Source organism: Cetorhinus maximus, chromosome 8 (assembly GCF_964194155.1).
Source record: "Cetorhinus maximus chromosome 8, sCetMax3.hap1.1, whole genome shotgun sequence".
In the NCBI taxonomy this organism is placed as follows: Eukaryota; Metazoa; Chordata; class Chondrichthyes; order Lamniformes; family Cetorhinidae; genus Cetorhinus; species Cetorhinus maximus.
The window spans coordinates 82,630,311-82,654,040 of NC_135886.1; the positions used below are offsets into that span (position 1 = coordinate 82,630,311).

Consider the following 23,730-nt stretch of genomic DNA (forward strand, 5'->3'; position numbering starts at 1 on the left):
TGTGACATCTTTTGATTATCTGCTCATCTCCACAATCACCACACCCTCAATGTCTCTTCCCCCCCCCCTTAAACCAATTTATATTTCTCCCTTCTTCTAACTATGCTTCAGTTCTGCCGAAGGGCCATGAAGGCTCGAAACGTTAACTGATTTCTTCTCCGCCGATGCTGCCAGACCTGCTGAGTTTTTCCAAGTAATTCTGTTTTTGTGCTGCTAATACTCTACGTAACCAGTTTCTGACTTGCACAGGGGGAACAAGAAGCGTAGAGCGCAGGCGCACAGCGGCCCGATTGCGCGTTGCATTGTGGGGAACGGTCTTTTTCCTGCAGCTACAGAAATGGTGAGAATCAGCGGGCGTGAGAGCGTGGGGCGAATCCAATAACATCCACTTTATAGAACGGACAAACAAGATCAATGTTACCGCAATCCATCTATAAACGGCCGGGGAATCAGCCTCTGGGCTAATTTGTGCGAAGCGAATGGGTGCTTTCTGGATATTTTAGCACCAAGCGCGGGTCTTGGGGTGCTGGGGGAAGCGGCGGCCATTGCTGCCTGGGGCCGGGCAGCGCTCGGGTTCCCGGGACCCGGCCCTGCTACTCTCCCCTCATCGTATTATAGGCGGCGGGTTCGGGTTGGCGCTGATTTAATTATTTAGTGCAGTTACTGGAACTTGTCTCCCTTCCCTGTCTGCCATGTAGGCCCAGGGCTGGGCCGTGCCATCCGCGGGCTGGAGTTGCAGCTTCAGCCCAGGACTCGCGGTTGGGTTTCGGGGTTTTTAAATATCTCCTTCCTCTGAGTTAGGCGAGCGAGTTGGACTCGGGCAGGGGAGGGAGCTGGAGTTGCTGCCGTCCCGGGGACCTGGACTCAGGAGGATTGAGAGTTTCAGTTGCAGCCACAAACTAAACGGTTTTTACTCTTCCTACAGGCCCGAGGTCCAAAGAAGCACCTGAAGCGCCTAGCGGCACCCCGGCATTGGATGCTGGATAAACTGACTGGGGTATTTGTAAGTATCTCCCCAGCATCACATGGAATATTAATATTTGATTGTCTCTAATACGGTGGATGAATTTAGATGGGTGGAATTTTGTAGCCCTTATTTAACACGTTTGAAATAGGCCCATTGGGATCACAGAAATTGCATGTTCTGTTGAATGGAGAGTTTGTACTCCGAGTTCTGCATACCTAGTTGTACATTTGTAGGTCTTGCAACCTGTTCTCGGAATCCTTGTATATTTTATGCCTAAAGAACTCTTTAGCTAGTAATGTTAATGTCTTTTAACTTTTTAGTTCAGTTTGAAATAACCTACACTTTTGAAACACTAAGATAAAAGCAAAATACTGCAGATGCTGGAAATCTGAAACAGGTCTGAAGAAGGGTCATATGGACTCGACGTTAATTTTGTTTTTCTCACACTTTTAACAGTTAGGTTGTAATCTACTCAGTTTACAGGCAGAGTGATGTATCAACAAGGGCTTTTTACTCCATTGAATTTGGCACCACATTTTCTTAAATGTGCATTTGAAATTTGATTCTTTGTGATTGTATCAAGGTTGGCGAGGGTCAGAAAATGGTAATAGACCGCAATTGCTATGTAATCCTACTGTTTTTTAAAGGCTCTGTCATAGTTTGTCATCTTCTGTTCTCTGCCTAAGTTTTTGAGTTGTACTGCTCTATTGCCTAGAGTGTTGATCTAAGGCCCTTTCCAAATGGATGTATTTTGACAGCTGGGTTTGGCAAGAATAAGTTTGTGGGCTTGTTTCTGTGGCTTATAGGCAGGGAAGGAAGGAAGAGAAATGAAAATACCATGAGAAATGTGGCTTCAAGTAAAAAGTAGGTAATGCAGCTTGATGGTAAAAGCAGGGTTACTGAAAGCATTCCAGTTATAAAACATTTTCTGAGTGAGTGAATGTATTGTCCAAGGGAGTATTTGGGAATTCTGATATGTGGTATGCTGAGTGTATAAACTGTTTTGTTTTATTAGGCTCCTCGTCCATCTACTGGTCCCCACAAGCTCCGGGAGTGCCTCCCCCTCATCATTTTCCTCCGAAATCGTCTGAAGTATGCTTTGACTGGTGATGAGGTGAAGAAGATCTGTATGCAGAGATTCATCAAAATTGATGGCAAAGTCCGGACAGATATCACCTACCCAACTGGATTCATGGGTAAGTATGGGGATTCTCCTTAATTGAAATTCTTTAAAGGTGTTTGAGGCTCAATATCCCTTGCATGCTTTGTCTGAATTGAATATTGGTTTCAGTAGATTGATTTCAGTTTCTAAGTCAAATAAAATGGAGACGTTGCTGTGCTATTTCTTAGAAAACTACACACACATCTCCTGATGTCAAATGTTTAGAAAGTTTCTGTCCAAGCTACACAGCACCCTGACGTAGAGCTATATTGCTGTTCCTTTCAGTCGTTGGGTCAAAAATCCAGGGTGCAATTTTACGGCCTTGCCATGGCTGGGGTAGGGTTGGAAAATGTGATGACTTGTTCAAAAGTCAATTGACTTTGACGGGACTGGAAAATCCCACCGGTGAGAGGGGCCATAAAATTCAGCCCCTAGAACTCCCTCCTTAACAATACTGTCGATCTACCTGTGCCAAATGGACAGCAGTGGTTCAAGGAGGTGGTTCACCACCAATTTTTCAAGGGTCAATTGGGGATGGGCAACAAATGCTGATCTTGCCAGTGATATTCACATCCCATGAAAGAAGGAAAAAAGGGTACTTGGTTGAGTCCATCCAGATTCAAATCTGAAAGGTGGAAAGGCAAGGACGACCTGAAGGAAATGGAATGTGTGTGTTGGGGGGGTGGGTGGGGTTGGAATGTGAATTGAGCTTCCACTTATAAACTTACCCAGTGAATTAAATTCTATGATTCTGGTGCTGCCTCATGTTAGTAAACTGCCAGATGTTGTAGCTACTGCAGCCCCACAAAGAATGATCTCTTGTATTGTTGGTAGCTTTTTGAATTCGGGAACATTTGTGTTTGCATAGTAATTGCTCATTATGGGTTGTGGCCTAATTTATAAATTTGTATTTATTTGCAGATGTGATCAGCATTGATAAGACAAGTGAACACTTCCGTCTGATCTATGACACCAAGGGTCGTTTTGCTGTACATCGAATTACAGCTGAGGAAGCCAAGGTAATTGCCTCATCACAAATTTTGTTTATTCTTTCATGGGATGTAGGTGTCACTGGCTAGGCCAACATTTATTGCCCACCCCAAATTGCGTTGTGCACCTTAAGTAGTTGATAGGACATGTTACTTGTTTTTGCTTCAACTGGCCCTTTGGAGTGACATGAATATTTATTTCTGTTGATTTTTTCCCCCTTTTTTGACAAGCTCACTTCCCCACCTCCGTTTTTATGTATTTGGGGTTGTGACTGGTGTAATGGCCATGAGTCTGTGTCTTGTGCAGTGGAAGGGAGAATATTTTGACAAAACTCTGCATGATCAGCATTAGCTTGGCTTCTTGGGACTGGAAGAGTCTAAATAACTGGATGTCAGTCGAGCTACTTAATGTATAGAGAAATGAGGCCCAACCTCTATGTAGCCTGGCAGGTGAGAAAATGCTGCCTTTACCATGTCTTGCATAGGTTGAAAGCTTGAGTAGGTAGTATCATGATTCTTGGTTGGTAATGAAGTTGGCATCAAAGATGAATGCTTGGCAGCATTTGGAATAATGCTTTTGGAAGCTCTTGTAATAGATTAATTCTACTGACAACACTGTATGTTTTGAGTTAAATTGTACTTTCAGTATTTGCAGCACTTCCATTTAGCTGTGCTGACTGATAAGAGATAGCTGGAAACTATTTTTGTTTCCTTTTTAAAATTGGTTCGCCAAATGCGGCCTGAAAACAAATTGTCATTAAATCAAGGAAACACTCAGCAGGTCAGACAGCATCAGTGTTTTCAGCATTTTCTGTTTTTTTTTTTGGTCAGATTTCCAATGTCCACTATTTTGCTTTGTTTTAGTGTCATTAAATAGGAGCAGGCATATGACCCCTTCAGTAAGATCATGGCTGATCTTCTACTTCACTCCACTTTTTCACAATACCCCTGTAGTCCCTTGATACCCTCAGTGCAAAGGTCTCAGCAATCTGAGACTTAAATATACTCAATGATGGAGCTTCCATAGCTCTCTGGGCTAGAGAACTCCAAAGATTCACAGCCTCCTGAGAAGCGATTCCTCCTCGTACTAAATGGCTGACCCTTTATCCTGAAATTATGCCCCTGATTCCAGGCAAGTGAAACAGCTTCTCAGCATCTACCTCATCAAACCCTCTCGGAATCTTTAATGTTTCAGTGAGATCACCTTCCATACATTTAAACCTCAAAGAATATAGGTTAATCTACTCAGTCCTTCTTCATAGGAGAAATGGAACCTTTGTACATTATCCTTTTGCACTTCTTTCCAGGCCATATAAGTGGCATCTGCTGTTGAGATAGGTGGCAGTTCTTCCTTTCGGTCTGGTTCCAAGCCACAACATCTGTTTAGAGTCATCAATTTTCCCCTGCCTCTTTTCCCCCTCAGGTTAAAGCTGTGTTAAAATCCTGATTATAATTCTAGGTGTCGATGTAAAATTTGGCAGAATAATGTAGCTCCTCAGCCTAGGGTGTTATTCACTATTTTCATTTTGCTGTAATTAGGCAGAGGGGTGGTTACTGGCCTGTTAGATTTTTGTGTTTGCTGCTGAAATTATACCAACTTAAAGATGGCTTTATGAGTATTTAAATTACCCTACTCTATGGCCCAGTTCACTGGGATCTGCAGATGGGTATAATGTTGGAGCAAGTACAGTAATATGTAATGGACTTGTCAACTTTATTTAATGAGAATTGATTTTTGAGCAAAAGCCTCAATTTAAGTAAACTAATAAATTAATGAAACATAGGTGTGTAAACAGAATATTTGCTTAATCTGGAAGTTGTACCACTTCACTTGTTACATTCTTGCACCTCTCCTACTTATACCCTGGAGGACAAATTGCTTTGGCGTTTATGGGTTTCTGTCATTGTGAATCTGTGTTCAAATGTTGCCCCTGCTCAACATCAAATCTTGTGTTGACCTGGTAAAAGTACGGAAGCTGGCCATTTACTGTGGAAAATTGCAGGTACAGACTTGTGCCTTACCACTTTGCCACAGTTGCTACTGTGCACTGCAGCACTGTGTTTTCAGTCCCACCTTCTAAATTGGTTGGATTGTTTATGCTACAATATTAATTTGTAATTAAGTAGTGTTGTGTAATAGGAGTGAATTGGGTTCAACAAGGTGAGATGTGAATCTTTGTCAGGGCTACCAGGTTACCCTCTCTCTCTTTTCCCCCTCCCCATATCTTCTACAAGAAAATTCTTTTTGGAGGTAGTGTAGGATAAGGTGATAACCTCATTTAACTGTAGTTACCTTCCTAATTAAAAGTGGCAACATGTTCTGAGATGAGGCTACAAGGCACAAGTAGGGACTTTTTTAAATTTGTAGAAATTGGTTTTAAGATGTTTGTTTTAGACCGTGTCAATGAAGAGTGACAATTTAATTTGTTTCCCAGTATAAGCTGTGCAAAGTAAGGAAGATCCGTGTGGGCACCAAAGGAATCCCTCATCTGGTTACACATGATGCGCGAACCATTCGCTATCCAGATCCTCTGATTAAGGTCAATGACACCGTACAAATTGATCTAGATACTGGCAAGATCACAGACTTCATCAAATTTGACACAGGTATTTGGGTTTATGGTCAAATTGGCTCCAGGCCTTTTCCTCTGCTCACTTAAAGGAAGGGTATTAAGATGGGAATTTTTTCAGGTGTCTGCATAGGCACAGGCAGTAGAGAGGACAGTGCCACAAGGCAATATACAATGGCAGAGAATTTTCAAATCGAAATCTGGTAAATTAAGATCTCTAATTTTTTCTGGTTGAAACTGGGTAGAATTCTTTGCTTCAGATCGTCATTGAATTTTTGTCTTTAAGTTGCAAGTCAAGACTTTTGCGAAGCGAGAAAAATGCAGAGTGAAACTAAACTTAAATTTAACTTTTGAATACCCAAATCATATAAAATTTACATTTTTAAGTTTCTTAGGGATCCATTTCAATAATGTTATTTCTTGCAGTACCTGAAACATGGAATAAATGCACTTTATATACTCTGTACATGGGTTTTGCATAAATACGGTATTTGCATTATGTAGGCCATACGTCCCAAAGACTGGTGGATTGTTTCAAACAACATCTCCCTTCGCTGTTTGCAACAGGCAAGGTGAAGACCATACCAACCAGCCCGTGCTTGCAAAACTCAAAACCCAGTGCCCAACATTAGGTGCGATTCCAAGATTGGACAACATTTGCTAAAGAACCCTCAGTGTGCTAAGGATTACGTTGACAACCAATTTAAGATTGTTCGTTGGGTTCGAAGTATGGCGTGTACTGGAAGCTACATATGTTAATAGACAGGGCCCTGTTCTTTGCAGACAAGAACACGTACACACATTGCATCTGTTTCTGCTAAACAAAATAAGTGACAGCCATTTGCTCAGGGCAATGCCTTGACCAGTCAGAATCGAGCTGCCTGGTTTAAATTTCAAGCAATGCTTGGCAGTTAACTGTCAGTCACAGAATCACTTTAGCAGGTGATTGATCAGTGATTCAGCAGCCTAAGAATCACAGAATCATAACGGCACAGGAGGAGGCCATTTGTCCCATCGTGTCTGCACCGGCTCTCAAAATGAGCATTATGACCTAGTTTTCCTGCCTTTTCCCATACCCCTGCACCTTGTTTCTATTCAAATAATCATCTAATGCCCTCTTGAATGCCTCGATTGAACCTGCCTCCACCACACTTCCAGGCAGTGCATTCCAGACTGTTCGTTGTGTGAAAAAGTTTTTTTCTCACGTCACATTTGCTTCCTTTGCAAATCACTTCAGATCTGTGCCCTCTCGTTCTTGATCCTTTTACGAGTGGGAACAGTTTCTCCCTATCTACTCTGCCCAGTCCCTTCATGATTTTGAAAACTTCTATCAAGTCTCCTAGTAGCCTCCTCCTCCTCCAAGGAAAATAGTCCAAACTTCTCCAATCTATCCTCATAGCTGAAGTTTCTCATCCCTGGGACCATTCTTGTAAACCTCTTCTGCACTCTCTCCAAGCGTTCACACCCTTCCTATGATATGGTGCCCAGAACTGTACACAATATTCCAGCTGAGGTCTAACAAGGGTCTTATATAAATTCAACATAACCTCCCTGCCCTTGTACTCCATGCCCCTGTTAATAAAGCCCAGGATACTATGTTTTATTAACTGCTTTCCTGCCACCTTCAATGGTCTATGCACATATACGCCCAAGCCTTTCTGCTGCTGCACCCCCTTCAAAATTCCACCCCTTATTTTATATTGTCTGTCCATGTTCTTCCTACCAAAATGAATCACCTCACACTTCTCCACACTGAACTTCATCTGCCACCTATCTGCTCACTCCAACTTGTCTATGTCTTCTTGAAGTTCCACGCAGTCATCCTTGCAGTTCACAACACTCCCAAGTTTCGTATCATCCGCAAACTTTAAAATTGTCCCCTGCACACCAAGATCTAGATTGTTAATATATATCAGGAAAAGTAAGAGTCCCAATACTGACCCCTGGGAAACTCCACTACAAATCTTCCTCCAGCCCAAAAAACATCATTGACCACCACTCTCTGCTTCCTGTTTTTCAGCCAATTTTGTATCCATGTTGCTACTGTCCCTTCTATTCCATGAGCAATAACTTTTCTCACAAGTCAGTTGTGTGGCACTGTGTCAAATGTCTTTTCAATGTCATCGTACACCACATCAACAGCATTACCCTCATCGACCTTTTCTGTTACCCCTTCAAAAAACTTCAAACTAGTTAAACACGGTTTCCCCTTTAGAAATCCATGCTGGCTCTTCCTTATCAACCCATATTTTTCCACTGACTACTAATTCTATCCCGAATAATTGTTTCTAGAATATTGCCCACCACTGAAGTTAAACTGACTGGTCTGTAATTGCTGGGCTTATCCTTACAAACTTTTTTGAACAAGGGCTTAATGTTTGCAATTATGGCCAGTGCCCCTGCAATTTCTACTCTCACTTCCTTCAGAACCCATGGATGCAACTCATCCGGTCCCAATGCCTTGTCAACTTTAAGTACCGACAGTCTATTCAACACTTCCCCCTTATCAATTTTGAACCCTTCTAGTGACAGAGTTTCCTCATCTGTCACCATGGCCTGGGTAGCATCTACCTCCTTGGCAAAGATTTCATTTAATACCTCAGCCATGGCCCCTTCGTCCATGTGTAAATTCCCTTTTAGATGCCTAATCGGCCCTACTCCTTTTACCACCCTTCTAACTATTTATATGGCCATAGAAGACTTTGGGATTCCCCTTTGTTGGCTGCCAGCCTTTTCTCATAATCCCTCTTTGCTTCTCTAATATGCTATTTCACCTCCCCTCTGAACCTTCTGTATTCCTCTTGGTTCTCAATTGTATTTCCTACCTGACACCTGTTATAAGTGCACTTTTTCTTAATTTCAATCTCCCCTTTTCATCCAGGGAGCTCTGGACTTGTTTATTCCACCTTTCCCTTTCGATGGAATATACCTTAAAGGTGCTCAAACCAGTTCTTTTTTGAAGGTGGCCCATTGTTCAGCTACAATTTTTTTCTGCCAGTCTTTCGTTCCAGTCTATCAGGCCCAGCTCCGTTCTTGCCCCATCGAAGATGGCTCTTGTTCAGTTAATAATTTTTACTCTGGATTGCCTATCGTCCTTTTCTATCATCATCCTAAAATACACAATGCAATGATCACTGTCTCTTAAATGTTCCCCGACTGATACTTGATCCTCATTTCAAAGAACCAGTCCAACAGTGTCTTTTCTTGTTAGATTGGACACATCCTGCTGTAGAAAATTCTCCTGAACACAATCTAAGAACTTTTGCTCCTCTCCGCCCTTTACACTACCACTGTCCCAGGCTACATTCGGGTAATTAAAGTCCCCCATTATAACTACTCTATAATGCCTGCATCTCTCTGTAATTTCCCTCCAGGTTTGTTCTTTTACATCCTTTTCACTATTTGGCAGTCTATAGACTACACCGAACAATGTAATTGCACCCTTTTTGCTCCTTAGCTCTAGCCAAATTGATTCTGTCCTTGAACCCTCTGGGACATCCTCTTTCTCCAGCACTGCAATGCTCTCCTTAACCAATACCGGTACCCCTTCTCCATTTCTTCCTTTCCTATCTCTCCTGAACACGTTTTACCTGCAAATATTTAACACCCAGTTCTGTCTGTCCTTGAGCCAGGTCTCTGTTATCGCCACAACATCATATTTCCACATTGCAATCTGCGTCTATAACTCCCCAATCTTATTTACTGTATTCTGTGCATTCACATACATGCATAGTAACCCTGATTTAGATTTTGTTACTTTTTCCTTACCCTGACTTTACCGATTAACTTACTATTCTCTATACTAGTGCTATCTGTCCCTCCCAGTATTTTGTGCACCCTGGTATTCCTCTAATATTTTTTCTTAGTTCCCACACCCCTGCCGAGTTAATTTAAAGCCTTCCCACCAGCACTAGCATCAACTGGTATGTTTTCCATGGCAATGTCTACCAATCAGCGGCCACTTGCCAGCCAATCAGCACTCTTATGCGGTATAAATTGTTCCCTCTGCACTTGGTATTCTTGCAAATTGTCCTTATGAGTGCAGACGAAATGCTTCGACAAGAAAATATCTCTTCAATAATTGAGTTCTGTTCTACCAAACAACTAATAAATACTGTAATTATTCTACAATTAGAAGCTGTTTAATCAGGGCATCAATGGAACAGAATTGTGGTAATCAATTGGCCCACCTAACTAGCCACAACGGACTTTTTGTTTATATGGTACATGCTTTTTAAGGGAACCTGGATAAACGTGTGAGGGTGAAAGAAATAGAAGGTTATGTTAATGGGGTTAGATGAAGTGTGTTGGGAGGAACTTCTTGTGGAACCTCAATTCTTGACATGGACAAGTTGGGCCAAATGATCTGCTCCTATACTGTACTTGCAATGAAACATCACGTGGATTTGTTTTTGTAGTTAATTTTGTGATGTATAATGTATAATGTGTGCCTTTTAGTACCAGCTACCTGGGTGTGTGTAGTGAAATTCAGGGAACGAATGGATAACCTTTGTCACTGTGCTGATGCCAACTAGTTATATTCGGGGCTGGTCAATAATCTTGTCTGTGGGTGGTGCAGTAACATAATCGGAGAGCTGCTCAGTTGTAAACCCCCTGACAAATTTGTTGAACGTCATAAGGGATAAATGATCAGTATTGAAATTAAGATGGTTGCTTCTTACATGGCTATCCTTTACCACAGAGCTTTCTGAATAATCATCTAACTTGCTGTTTTAAATTGGTAAGCAACATGCAGACAAGCACATATGACTGACAATGAGAAACTACAGATAGTATAAGGGACTGCAAGGAATCATGTCCATTAAGGACTTGACTTAAGTTTTACCTCAGACATAGTTCTTAATCAATTTTCAATAATCTGTGCCAAGCACTTTGAATGACTCATTAGACAGTCTCCATCCAAATATTGTGACAGTGGTTAAAACATTTATAGAGGACTTCCTGATCTAAGCATGTTACTGGCTTGCTTTTGATATGTGCCTGTCAACCAGGCAGCAATATATATTTCCTTTAAAAATAGCCTGTCCCCCATGCATTAAGCGAGTGCCTCCTTTTCGGCGTATTAACCTCTGAGACGTACTAGAAGAGAGAAGTTTTGCAGGTTACAATCCTGTCCTTGTCTGAAGTTCCCACGCATGGATTTTCTACAGGGAGGATTGAATAGAGATCAGGAACATGCACTCTGGCTTGTTTCCTCTCCTCTAGCCTGATTCTTGCGCATATGTGCCCAGCTTTCTTCAGCTGTAGATTAGCAAAAGAATACCCACTTCAATTGTAATGAGATCATGATGGTCTGGGAGCTTTTTAAGGGGGCACAGGAACGTGGGGAATATTAATTTTTAGACTGCTGATGCTGTGACGCAGTGTTGTTTGTGTGTGATGTACCTGGGATACTTTACATTTTGAAAAAAATCCTGAATGAATTATTTTATAGAATATAATATCCATAAGTATCATTCTTAAACATCTGTGGATCCTTTATTTGTTATCATTTATTTCTTTGTCCCTGCAGGTAACTTGTGCATGGTGATAGGAGGTGCTAACTTGGGTCGTATTGGAGTGATCACTAATCGTGAGAGACACCCTGGTTCTTTCGATGTTGTTCATGTAAAGGATGCTAATGGTAACAGCTTTGCTACCAGGCTTTCCAACATTTTTGTTATTGGAAAGGTGAGTATGAATCCTGGTACCATTGGAAAGCAAGTGTGTGTGTTTTTTTACCTAGTTGGCTGTAGGCAATTGGCTTTAGTTAAACCAGAAGTAGTCCTGCTTTACCAAGATAGCTCTTAGTTAAGGACTCTACAGTAGTGGTAGTTTGCAGTAAACTGCAGCATGGTTATGAGCCTATTAATTCTTTGGGTGTGAACGCTAACCTGCAAAACTAAAATAATACTTCATCATACAGTGGCATACATTCACCAGTTCAATGCAATAGTTTGTTTCTGTGTTCTCAACAATGGCTCAGTTGGTAGTACTCTTGCCCCTGAAACATAGTTCAATTCCCACTCCAGGGCTTGAGCACAAATCAAGGTTGACACTCCGGTGCAGAAGTGAGGGAGCACTGTACTGTCAGAGGTGTCCTCTTTCGGATGAGGCATTAAATCAAGGTCCCATCTGCCTGCTTGGCTGGATGTAGGATCCCAGGTACTATTTTGAAGATAGAGGAGTTATCCCCAGTGTCCTGACCAATATTTATCCCATATTCAACATCGCAAAAGCAGATTATCTGGTCAATATCACATTGCTGTTTGTGGGGTGTTGCTGAATGCATATTGGATGCCACGTTTCTTACATTACAGCAGTAACTACACATCATAAGTACTTAGTTGGTGGTAAAGTGTTTTGAGACGCACGATGGTTGTGATAAGTGCTATATAAATGCAAGTCTTTTGTTTTGCCTGGAATACAGAGCTTCAGTTGTGTCAGCCTCTGCCTCTTGAGTCAGAAGGTTGTGTATTCAAGCCTTTTGTAGACTTGAGCATTTGACACTTCAATGCAGTATTCAGTGAGTTGAAAGTGCTGTCTTTTAGGATGAGATGTTAAACTGATCTCCCATTTGCCCCCATGGGTGAACAAAAAAGATCCCATGGGACAATGTGACAAAGGACTCCTGGGGAACGTTTGTCCCTTGGCTAATATCACTAAAACAAATGAACTGGTCTCTCGCTACAACACCACAGCAATTACACTTCAGAAGTACTTCACTGATATTGAAGTGCTTTGAGGTGTCCTGTGGATGTGAAAGGCACTGCATGAAAATGCAAATTCTTCTATTTAAATGTTTAATTGGTAGGCTGCATTTAATTCAGGCACTTATGTTCTGGTTGCCTGCTGCATTCTGGTTCATCCCCTTTTGAGAAATTCTGTACATGTCGATTTGAACAAGTTAGTGACTTAATTGTGAAGTAAAAGTGGCTTTCTCAGAAGACTGAACCTGTTCCCATTCTCAGAATCTATTGTGAAAGTGGATTAATTCTGCATTACTCTATGGTTGATCAAAACCTCTTATAATACACTTCTTTGTAGCAACTTGTTAGGGATTTGTATTTATAAAATGTGCCATTAGAAGTTCCCATGGCCAACTGGTTGCAATGCAGCTGAGTCTTGAGGTTTTCCAGGCAGGGAGGGGGAAAGGAGGAAATGGTAAAAAGTTAAAGGTGCCTGGAAAGCAAGTGGCTGTTGATGATAGATCCAAAAGCTGCAGAAAAATGTATTTTATGTATTTACTTTTCTTCCACCACTTTAATCAACTTTCTTTGTTCTTAGGGTAATAAGCCATGGGTTTCCCTGCCTCGTGGAAAGGGTATCCGCCTCACCATTGCTGAAGAGAGAGACAAGAGGCTGGCTGCAAAGCAGAGTAGCAACTAATTATCAGAACTGTACAGTGGTAGTACCACCCCCCGGCAGAATTAAAAAAAAGGCTTTCTTTATATACACTGTGTGTAGTTTTTCTTTGGTTTTCTTCGCTGCCCTTGTACAAAAATCCTCAGTAATATGCCTTTAGGGTGTATGTCCAAAGCCATGTGCCTTTGCAGAATAGGATCTACTGCTAATGCAATTCTGTAGAACATTGTTTTTATTAAAACAAATTGTGTTTCACTAAGAGTATCCCGTTCTAAAGCATGCATTGATAAATGGAAGGAACAAAATTACTGGGGAAATCTAGAAGAATTGTGCAGTTCTGTAGCACACAATGCAGTAGATTGCATGATTATAACCATGCAAGAAATGGGTACAGGGTTGAATACTGAAACTCCCCGTCACCTGTTTTAAGGGGAGCGTTTCCACTTTCACTCAGCTGCCCTAAGAATTTTCTGGTTGCTTAATCACTATCTTATTTCAGAAATGTTTTGTTTTGAAATACTTGCATGAGAAATTCTTGTCACTCAGCACAGGGAATGGAATGGGACTTTATTCCTTAGCAGAGACATTATAGTAATGGCTACTTAAAATGTTGCTTTCTTTTGCCACATTTAATAACAGCTGAGTGAATTTGAGAAGGGGCTGGATTTTCCCGGTCCCAATTGGGTCAGAATGGGCAGGTAGGTTAGAAGAAAATGGCCACAATGTGCGGCTGGAAGGCCTGCCTCTGTTTCAGCCTTCCCAATACTCCGACAACATGGGCCTCTGATCTCACCTGCCCCAATAATGAAGCCAGTTAACAACCTAGAAACCCGATCTCACAACTTCTCAGTTTTCCTGGGAGAGGAGGGGAAACAGTTTAGTAGCTGTCTGAATCAGACCAGCTGCATGGAGGTTATCACCATGCCTGAGGCAACTCCTGGAGGTAGGAAGAATTCAAAAAGTGAAAATGCTTTCTAAAGTTTAAAGGGCTTAACCCTCTGAAGTTAAGGTTGCTGCAGCTAATCTTGGGTCAGGGGAGGAACCAGCATTTAGAACTTGCCACTTCAGGAGGTCATGTCCCTTGTAGCATCCTGTGGGCATCAGGGCAGTGGACACAGCTACTCAGACTGTACCTGAGCACCGGATGATGCAGCACCCTTGGGGAAAACAAGGCCATTGGAAATGAGCAGCAGCCTACACAGGAAGTTCAGGCAGACGGGCACTACCTTGAGTGCGAAGAGGTGAAGAGATAACAAAACCAGTACTGATGGAGACTGCAATACTAAGCAGATGGCCACAGACATCTGTGTCCTTGTCACCATGGACCTCTGTGGTATCTCAGGTGACTGCACACGAGTGCATCACGCAGGTGATAGGTCCCTTTACCGATGCTGAGCAACAACTTAGGATCACAACTGATGGGGCATTGTGGCCTTAGAGGGCACTGAGTATAGTGCCTGTGGCTGTCAGTTGTTGCCTTGCAATACCCTCCTGCAAGAGCTTTGGCTGTTGTGATGGTCTGCTGCTTTCTGCATAACATGGCCCTCCACAGAGATGTGTAGACCTTGATGGTGTGGCCCTGGAAGTGGACAGCTCACAGGGGGAGAAGCAGGAGGTAAGAGAGCTGGAGGAATTGGAGCCAGAGGGAGATGACACTGAACGGGCAAATTCCCCTGCATGATGAGGTAGCCTGCCAATCTCAGGGGGGAGGACTTTGCTCTCCCTTATTGATGCCAGTCCACCACCTTCCCTATGTGACCTTGCTTCTGTGTGGTGCAGTGGTAGGCCTCCGTCACAAACTCTTCCTCAGGACAACTGGCAGTCACAGTGATTGCTCCCTTGAGTAAAAGCAAAATACTACCAATGTTGGAAGTATGAAACTAAATCTGAAAATGCTGGAAAAACTCAGCGGGTCCGGCAGCATCTGCAGAGAAAGAACCAGCTGAGTTATGGAGTCTGTATGACTCGGAGCTCTAAATTAGAGTCACTCTGAGTTGAAATGTTGACTCTTGTTTCTCTCTGCACGGATGCTGCCGACCCCCCTGAGTTTTTCCAGCATTTTCTATTATTGCTACCTTAAATGTCTGAAGCCCATGTCACCCCCAGCCCCAGCAGCTAATTGGACAGGAAACCCATCTCCGTATCAATTTCAGTGTCATCTCCCTCTGGCTCCAATTCCTCCAGCTCTCTTACCTCCTGCTTCTCCCCACTGTGAGCTGTCCACTTCCAGGGCCACACCATCAAGGTCTACACATCTCTGTGGAGGGCCATGTTATGCAGAAAGCAGCAGACCATCACAACAGGAAATTCACCCCCAGGAAAATCCAAAACTCAAGTTTCCCACTGGAGGCAGGTTTTGAGCAAACAAATAAACCTGGCTCTTGTTTCCCATCTCCAAAAGAAAAATCAGGCCGAGGGATACTGAACATCTTGTGATACTAGTTAACTTTTTTTCCCCTCCCACTACCCTCATGGTATCTCAAATTCTAGCTTAATGTTTACAAGCACAAATGCCTCTGTTGACCTGGAAGTCATGGAGTTGCAATGCATAGAGGAATTGGTACTTACCAAACGGGAGAGATGGAAAATTGGTTGAGAATGAGAAAAGGCTGAATTGGCTGCTCTTGCATCTACCCCCCTGCAATATGGAGTGACAGTGCTTGACCTGAGAGAAAATGGCAACCTGCCCTGTTGATTGGGCATGGTTTGTGATACCGGAGTCCAAAAAGGAAATGGAATTTTTAATAATGGAGAAGGATTAAATTTGGTGATATAACAAATTCTTAACTAATGGTAATATCAAGATTTGATTGGTTGATGTTCAGTGATACAGGATCATAATTTGCCTTGTGTGCAGAGAATACACATCGTTCGTTACAAGTTGCTGTTTTGGACTTTGTATTAAATATGACATTTTTTGGCTTTCAATTTCTGATGATCCATAGTCATTCTGATCACATGACTGAATTTCACATGACTACATAATCACATAGATCAGAATGTACTGTTAGAGTGTAATTGCTGAGGGTTTGGTGAGGGGAGGGAGGAGCTCTTTTTATCTTTCTCAGCCTGCAGAAGACCAGGTGTTGAAAAGCTGCATGAGAGGGCTGAGCTTTGAAAACATCCAAGAGTGACATCACAGGAGAAACACAAGTTCATCGGTTGGTGAGAAGCTGCTGTTAGGGAGGGCCTTCAAGTAGCTGAAGATTAGATAAGCCCATTCTTCTTAAAAGGAGCTACTTAGATTTCAGTAAGAAACACAGGCAATAGGGAAGTAAACTTGTCAAGGCCAGGTAAAGTATAAGTAAACCAAAGTAAAATAAAATTAACATAAGGGAAGTAAATTGAAGCAATGGCAGGACAGCTCTTATCTTGTAACATGTGGGAAGTTGTGGACACTACCAAAGTCCTAGATGATCACGTCTAGAAAGTGTCATCAGCTGCAGAACCTCGAGCTCTAGGTTTCAGAACTTAAGCGGTGGCTGGAGTCACTGTGGCGTATCTGTGAGGCTGAGTTACGTGGATAGCATGTTCAGATAAGTCATGCAACACCTTAGGAGCCTGGAGGCAGAGCGGGAATGGGTGACCGCCAGGCAGTCCAGGATAACAAGGCAGGTAGTGCCAGAGTCCCCTGCGTTCCCACTTGCCAGGTGGATTTCCGTTTTGGATTCTAGTGAGGGCATTGGTCCTTGGAGGAATGCAGTCAGAGCCAGGTTTGTGGCACCACAGGCAGCTCTGCTGTACAGGAGGGGAGGAAGGAAAAGGGAAGAGTAGCAGTGGTAGCGGATTCATTAGGGGAACAGACAGGCGTTTCTGTGGCCACAGACGTGACTCCAGGATGGTATGTTGCCTCCTTGGTGCCAATGTCACAGAGCGGCTGCAGGACATTTTTCTGGGGGAGGGTGATCAGCCAGAGGTCGTGGTCCACGTTGGTACCTTTGACTTCGGTAGGAAAGGGGGTGAGGTCCTGAAAGCAGATTTTAGGGAGCTAGGAAGGAAATTGAAAAGCACAACCTCTAAAGCAGTAATCTCAGGATTACTCCCAGTCCCACGTGCAAGTGAGTATAGAAATAGGAGATGTTATGGTATGTGTCAGGTGGATCAAATCCACAAGGGAAACTTGATCACATGGTCACAGCTGTTTTGCAATTTGTATTTTATTTTGAGGTGTGTGCCCTGAATTCAGAAGTAATAAGACTACCACAACTTCAGAGGTTTTTTAGAAAACTAAATTAAACATTTATTAACAGAAGAAAAGATTTCAAGCACAAACATATGTCTATAAATTACTTCTATAATAACTCCTAAAAGCCCTAATTAATCTGGCTCCCAGTTACACGTCCATTAAGGCAACAGTAAAACAAATCGATTTAAACAGTCCCAGGCAAAGCAACACGATACCCTGGACAGTGAGTTTCAAAGTGAGTTTTCTCAGTTTCGGTTCCTGTAGACAGCAACTTGATGCACACAGGCTTTTCACACTTGTGTTAGATCTTAGTATATCTACCCCTCTTACACATAGCCTCATCTCCTTTATATGTGTTTCTCCCTTTTAATGCAAATTCCATTGTTCCAATATATCTTTGGAACTTTACCTTTCTCATAGATCTTCTCATAGTAGTAATTTTATCAGTAGCCTTTGAGAAAAATAAACACACTGTTTGGCTTAGCTTCTTCAGGCTAGGTATAACATCTCACCATCTCTTTGAAATTCAAACTAACCTAATTTATCTATAATGCAAATGTTCCTCACACCTCACATTTTAAAACTTCAGACATGTTTACGTATTTAACATTTCAAACCTAGCTTCTTTTTGATAACTCAAAGCCTCCAGACCACCTGTCTCCAATTCAATTAAATCACACACATACACACACAGAAACTAACCCAAACCCCACTATTAATCTACCTTTACAATAAATCCTAATATTATGAAATTATTATATTTTCATGACACCCCTCCAATGGGAAAATGAAACGTCATAATTTAAAAAGACGGCTTTATTTTCTTAGCCCATCTTACACTCCTATACTTATCTATCTACTCACACTATTACATTACCAGATGCACGTATACAAATCCTTGGTATCAACAAATCATTCCAGTCCAGGTTTTTAAATGTCCAATTTTCCCTTTGAGCTTCAAACTCTTGACAATGCATCTGCAATTAGATTTTCTCATCCAACCACATGTATAATCTATAAATTAAATGGTTGAAGTAATAAACTCCATGGCTAGGATTTTACGGTCCCTCCCACCTGGCAGGATGTTACGGTCCCACCGAACTGAATGGAGATGTAAATGGCTTGCCACATCCACCCAGTGGGAGACACACTGTGGCAGGGCCATAAAATCCTGGCCTATCTGAATATCCTTGCACTTCTGACTTGAAATTTGTCCAGAAGCTTTAAAGGATTGTGGCCTGTATAAAAAATTATTTCTGATGAATTGTTTCCAACATACATCCCAAAATGCTGCAATGGCAGCACCAGATCCAGAGTCTCCTTTTCGATCGTTGAATATCTCCTCTGTTATACATTCGACTTCCGTGAAAATTACTTTATCAGTTTCTCAATTCCAGTTTCATCCTCTTGTAACAGTACGGCCCCAATGCCTATGTCACTTGTGTCAACGGCCAACTTAAATTGCTTGGTGTAATTGGGCACTGCCAAAACTGGTGTCATAGTCAATACAGTTTTCAAACTGTCAAATGCCTTCTGACAGTCCTGCTTCCATTGAAACTCCTTATTCTTTTTTAATAGTTCAGTCAATGGAGCAACCACGCTGCTAAAATTCTGGCTCCCAGTTACACCTCCATTAAGACAGCAGTAAAACAGAGATTTAAACAGACCCAGGCAAAGAACACGATACCCTGGGCAGTGAGCTTCAAAGTGAGTTTTCTCAGCTTCGGTTCCTGTAGGCAGCAACTTGATGCACAGAGACAGAGGAAAAGGCGATTGAACATGTGGCTGGAAAGCTGGTGTAGGAGAGAGAGAGCATCAGATTTCTGAGGCATTGGGATCGGTTCTGGGGAAGGTTGGACCTGTACAAGTTGCACGGTTTACACCTGAACAGGACTGGGGTGAATATCCTTGCAGGGAGATTTGCTAGTGCTGTTGGTGGGGTGGGGGTGGTTTAAACTAGATTGGCAGGGGGCTGGGCACCTGAGGGCAAAATCAGAGCAGGGAGTGAGAGATGGAGAATTAGTGAGTGACTCTGAAAGACAGAAGAAGCATGGGTTAAAAAGTGTACAGCACAGGAATTTGGCAGTGTTATACGGTGTATATGTAAATGCAAGGAGTATAGCAAATAAAGTCAATGAGCGGAGGGCGCAGATAGATACAACGCAGCATGAAATCATCGCTATAACGGAGACTTGGCTTAAAGAGGGGGCAAAAGTGGCAGCTCATCATCCCTGGATATAGAGTCAGACAGGATAGGGAGGGGGATAAAAAAAGGTGGGGGCGTAGCATTATTGGTTAAAGAATCAATTACAGCTGTGAGAAGGATGATATAATAAATAGAGCACCAAATGAGGCCATATGGATTGAGCTCAGAAATAAAAAAGGTGCAGCCACATTGCTAGGAGTGTAATATAGACCCCCAAATAGTGGAAGGGAGTTAGAAGAGCAAATATGTAGGCAAATTTCTGAGTGCATAAACAATAGACCAGTAATAGTTAGAGACTTCAACTACCCTAATATCAATTGGGATACGAACAATGTGAAGGGCACTGAGGCACAAAATTCTTGAACTGCATTCAAGAGAACTTTTTCAGCCAGCACATAACAAGCCCAACGAGAGGGGGCACAATTCTAGATTTAGTCTTAGGAAATGATGCTGGGCAAGTGGATGAAGTCGCAGTGGGGGACCATTTTGGAGATAGTGATCATAATTCAGTTAGATTTAGCGTCATTATGGAAAAGGACAAAGACAGAATGGGAGTAAAAGTTCTAAATTGGGGGAAGACAAATTTTACAAAGTGAGAGGTGAACTGGCAAAAGTGGACTAGATACAGCTACTAGAAGGGAAAACAGTGTCAAATCAATGGGAGGTATTCAAAAGCTAGATTCTACAGGCATAGTGTAGACATGTCTCCACAAAGAGAAGGGATGGTACTGCCAAACCTAGAGACCCCTGGTTATTCAGAAGCATACAGGGTAAGATAAAACAGTAAAAGAGAGCTTGTGGCACTCAGAAAAGCCTTAATACTGTAGAAAGCCTAAAGGAGTATAGAAAGTACAGCGGTGAAGGAAATAAGGAAAGCAAGGAGAGGATATGAAAAAATATTGGCAGGTAAAATCAAAGAAAACCCAAAGATGTTTTACCTGTAAACTCAGAGCAAGAAGATAACTAGGGAGAGGGCAGGGCCTATCAGAGATGTACATGGTAACTTGCAGGTTGATGCTGAACATGTGGGCAGGGTTCTCAATGAGTACTTTATTTCTGTCTTCGCTAAGGAGAGGGATGATGCAGACATTCTAGTCAAGGAGGAGGAGTGTGAAATATTAGATACAATAAACATAATGAGAGAGGAAGTACTGGAGGGCTGACATTCTTGAAGGTGGATAAGTCACCAGGGTTAGATGGATTGTATCCCAGGTTGTTAAAGGAATCCATGGAGGAAATAACGGATGCTCTGAGGATCATTTTCCAATCCTCACTAGATACAAGTGAGGTACCAGAGGACCGGAGGCCAACGAATGTTGTACCAATATTTAAAAAGGGTGCGAGGGATAGGCCAGAAAATTATAGGCTGGTCAGACTGACTTTGGTGGTGGACAAATTATTGGAATCAATTCTGAGAGGCAGGATAAACTCACTTAGAAAGGCACGATTGATCAGGAATAATCAGCATGGTTTTGTTAGGTGAATATCATGTCTTACTAACTTAATAGAATTTTTTGAGGAAGTAACAAGGAGGATTGATGAGGGTAGTGCAGTGGATGTTGTCTACATGGGTTTTAGTAAGACATTTGACAAGGTCCCATGTGGCAGACTGGTCAGAAAAGTGTGATCCCATGGGATACAGGGGAAGGTGGCAAGTTGGATCCTAAATTAGCTCAGTGACAGGAAACAAAGGGTAATGGTCGATGGATGATTTTGCAAGTGGAAATCAGTTTCCAGTATATTCCTCAGGGCTCAGTGTTGGGGCCCTTACTGTTTGTCATATATATTAATGATTTGGACTTAAATGCGGGAGGCATGATTGAGAAATTTGCAGATGACACAAAAATTGACCGTGTAGTTGATGGTGAAGAGGGTAGCTGTTGCCTCTAGAATTACATCAATGGTTTGGTTGAGTAGAAAAGTGGAAGATGGAATTCAATCCAGAGAAGAGTGAGGTAATGTATTTGGGGGGCGGGGGCAAACAAAGCAAGGGATATTGAGAGGGATTGAGGAAGTGAGAGAGTTGGAGTGCATATCCACAGGTCACTGAAAATGGCAGGACAGGTGGATAAGGTGGTAAAGAGAACATATGGAATGCTTTCCTTTATTGGTCAAGGTATTGAATACAAAAGCAGGGATGTAATGCTGGAACTGTATAAAACGCTGGTTAGGTCACAGCTGGAATTTTGTGTACCGTTCTGGTCACCCACCACATTACAGGAAGGCCATAATTGCTCTGGAGAGAGTACAGAGGAGATTTACAAGAATGTTGCCAGGGCTTGAAAATTGCAACTATGAAGAAAGGTTTGATAAGCGAGGGTTGTTTTCCTTAGAACAGAGGAGGCTGAGGGGTGACCTAACTGAGGTGTACAAATTATGAGAGGCCTAGATAGGGTAGACAGGAAAGACATGTTTCCCCCAACTGAGGGGTTAATTACCAGGGGGCATAGATTTAAGGTGATTGGGTGATTGGTAGAAGGATTAGGGAGGACATGAGGAAAAACTTTTTCACCCAAAGGGCGTTAGATGCCTGGAATTCACTCCCAAAGTTGGTGATTGAGGCTGAAATGCTCAACTCATTTAAAAGGTACCTGGATATGCACCTGAAGTGCTGTAACCTGCAAGGCTACGGATCAGGTGCTGGAAACTGGGATTAAAAATGAGCGGCTAGCTTCTTTTTTCTCCTTTGAAGGCTGGCGCAGGCACGATGGGCTGAATGGCCTCTTTCTGCACCATAACTTTCCTATGGTCCTAACACATACTCACATCTTTGTAACATTGCCTGACTCTGCCCTGCCTTAGCTGCTCATCCATGCCATTATTACCTCTGGACTATTCCAATGCACCCTTGGCCAGGTTTCCATAAGATCAAGCTCATTTCAAGTCTGCTCCCTGTGCTCTAATTTGCGCTAAGTCATGTTTACTTATCACCCCTAATTTTAATTGCTCTGCCATTGATGGCTGCACCTTCAACTGCCAAATGCCAAACTCTGGGATTTCCCTTCCTGAACTTCTGCCTCTCCCTTAAGGTGCTCCCTAAAATAAAGCTTTTGGTTATCTGCCCTAATATCTTGTGTGGAGTAATTATTACAAAAGCAATTAGCTGTCCTGTGCAAGTGTACCTGCATGGGAGCAGAGCTGAAGATAGTCACCAGGTAGTTGGAGCCTATGATCTGAAGCATATTTCCTCCTAGCTGTTTTTGTTTGGAGAAGGCCTGTGACTTGGAGGAGGGCCAGGGAAGGGTTGCAACTGGGGTACCAGGGGAATGGAGGTCTGGAACCAGAGTTGGGGAGGTAGGGCTGGAACTCCGGGCAGTTGGAAGAGTGAGGTGAAACAATACAAACAAAATGTACAATTTTAAAAGGATCAGAGACCTGTGCGTGTATGTAAACACATCTCTGAAGGTGGTGGGATAATTGGCGAAGACTTAAAAGGCTTTCAAGATATTTGGCTTTATTAACACAAGAGTTGTGTACAAAAGCAAGGAAGTTATGCTAAACCTTTACAAACGCTGAATTCTGATGAAAGGTCATCGACCTGAAACATTAATGCTGTTTCTTTCTCCACAGATGCTGCCTGACCTACTGAGTATTTCCAGAATTTTCTATTTTTATTTCCAATTTCCAGCATCTGCAGTATTCTGCTTTTCTTTATGCACGCTTGGTAGACTTTAGCTGTGGCCAGTTCTGGGCACCAGACCGTCAGAAAGATTTCAAGGCCTTAGAGAGAGTGCATAGAAAATTTACCAGAATGGCACGAAGAATGAAAGACTTCATTTACATGGAGAGACTTGAGAAAAGGGTTGTTCTGAAAGAATAAGGGTGTATTATATGTGCTTACCAAAATGCATTGCATTACATTTGTATTGTTTGCAAGACTCCATTATTCCAGTGTTCTCCTGGTTAGTCTTCCATATACACCCTCAATGAAGTTGAGCTCATCTAAATCAACTGCATATGTCCTTACTTGCATGAAGACCTATCAGTCTTTAGCTCACTGACCTACATTGGCTCCTGGTCCAGCAACGCTCTTTCTTAAAGTTCACCTTATGTTGAAATCATTCTATTTCTCACCCTTTCTCATCTGAACTCTCATTTCCTCAATATGATAGTGTGAGCTCTGTGTGGTCTCTGAACTTGGTGCTATGAGTGCTCCTGACTAGGGTTTATGAGCCCTAACTGTTTGACAGCAGTAGTATTAGCACTGTGAGCTTTGAAACCTGCCTGATAACGTAGAGACCTTGAACTACCATACAGTAAGCAAAATGAAATTACACATTCCAGA

At 42.4% G+C, this 23,730-nt stretch overlaps 1 protein-coding gene across 1 annotated transcript; it reads left to right on the forward strand.

Moving 5' to 3' along the window:
• The first annotated feature begins 333 nt into the window (after positions 1–333).
• rps4x (ribosomal protein S4 X-linked) lies at positions 334–13,143 on the forward strand. The gene is made up of 6 exons (XM_078547189.1): positions 334–1,003; positions 1,983–2,163; positions 3,051–3,148; positions 5,554–5,725; positions 11,222–11,379; positions 12,976–13,143. The coding sequence occupies exons 1-6, from the start codon at positions 977–979 to the stop codon at positions 13,075–13,077; spliced, it is 738 nt and encodes a 245-aa protein (XP_078403315.1). The 5' UTR covers positions 334–976; the 3' UTR covers positions 13,078–13,143.
• Positions 13,144–23,730: the final 10,587 nt, after the last annotated feature.

Bases quoted from the DNA above. Each gene is read 5' to 3' on its own strand.
- rps4x (XM_078547189.1), top strand. From the start codon at position 977: ATGCTGGATAAACTGACTGGGGTATTT. The intron at 2,164-3,050 runs GTAAGTATGGGG...ATTTATTTGCAG, and splicing joins CTACCCAACTGGATTCATGG to ATGTGATCAGCATTGATAAG. The intron at 11,380-12,975 runs GTGAGTATGAAT...CTTTGTTCTTAG, and splicing joins ACATTTTTGTTATTGGAAAG to GGTAATAAGCCATGGGTTTC.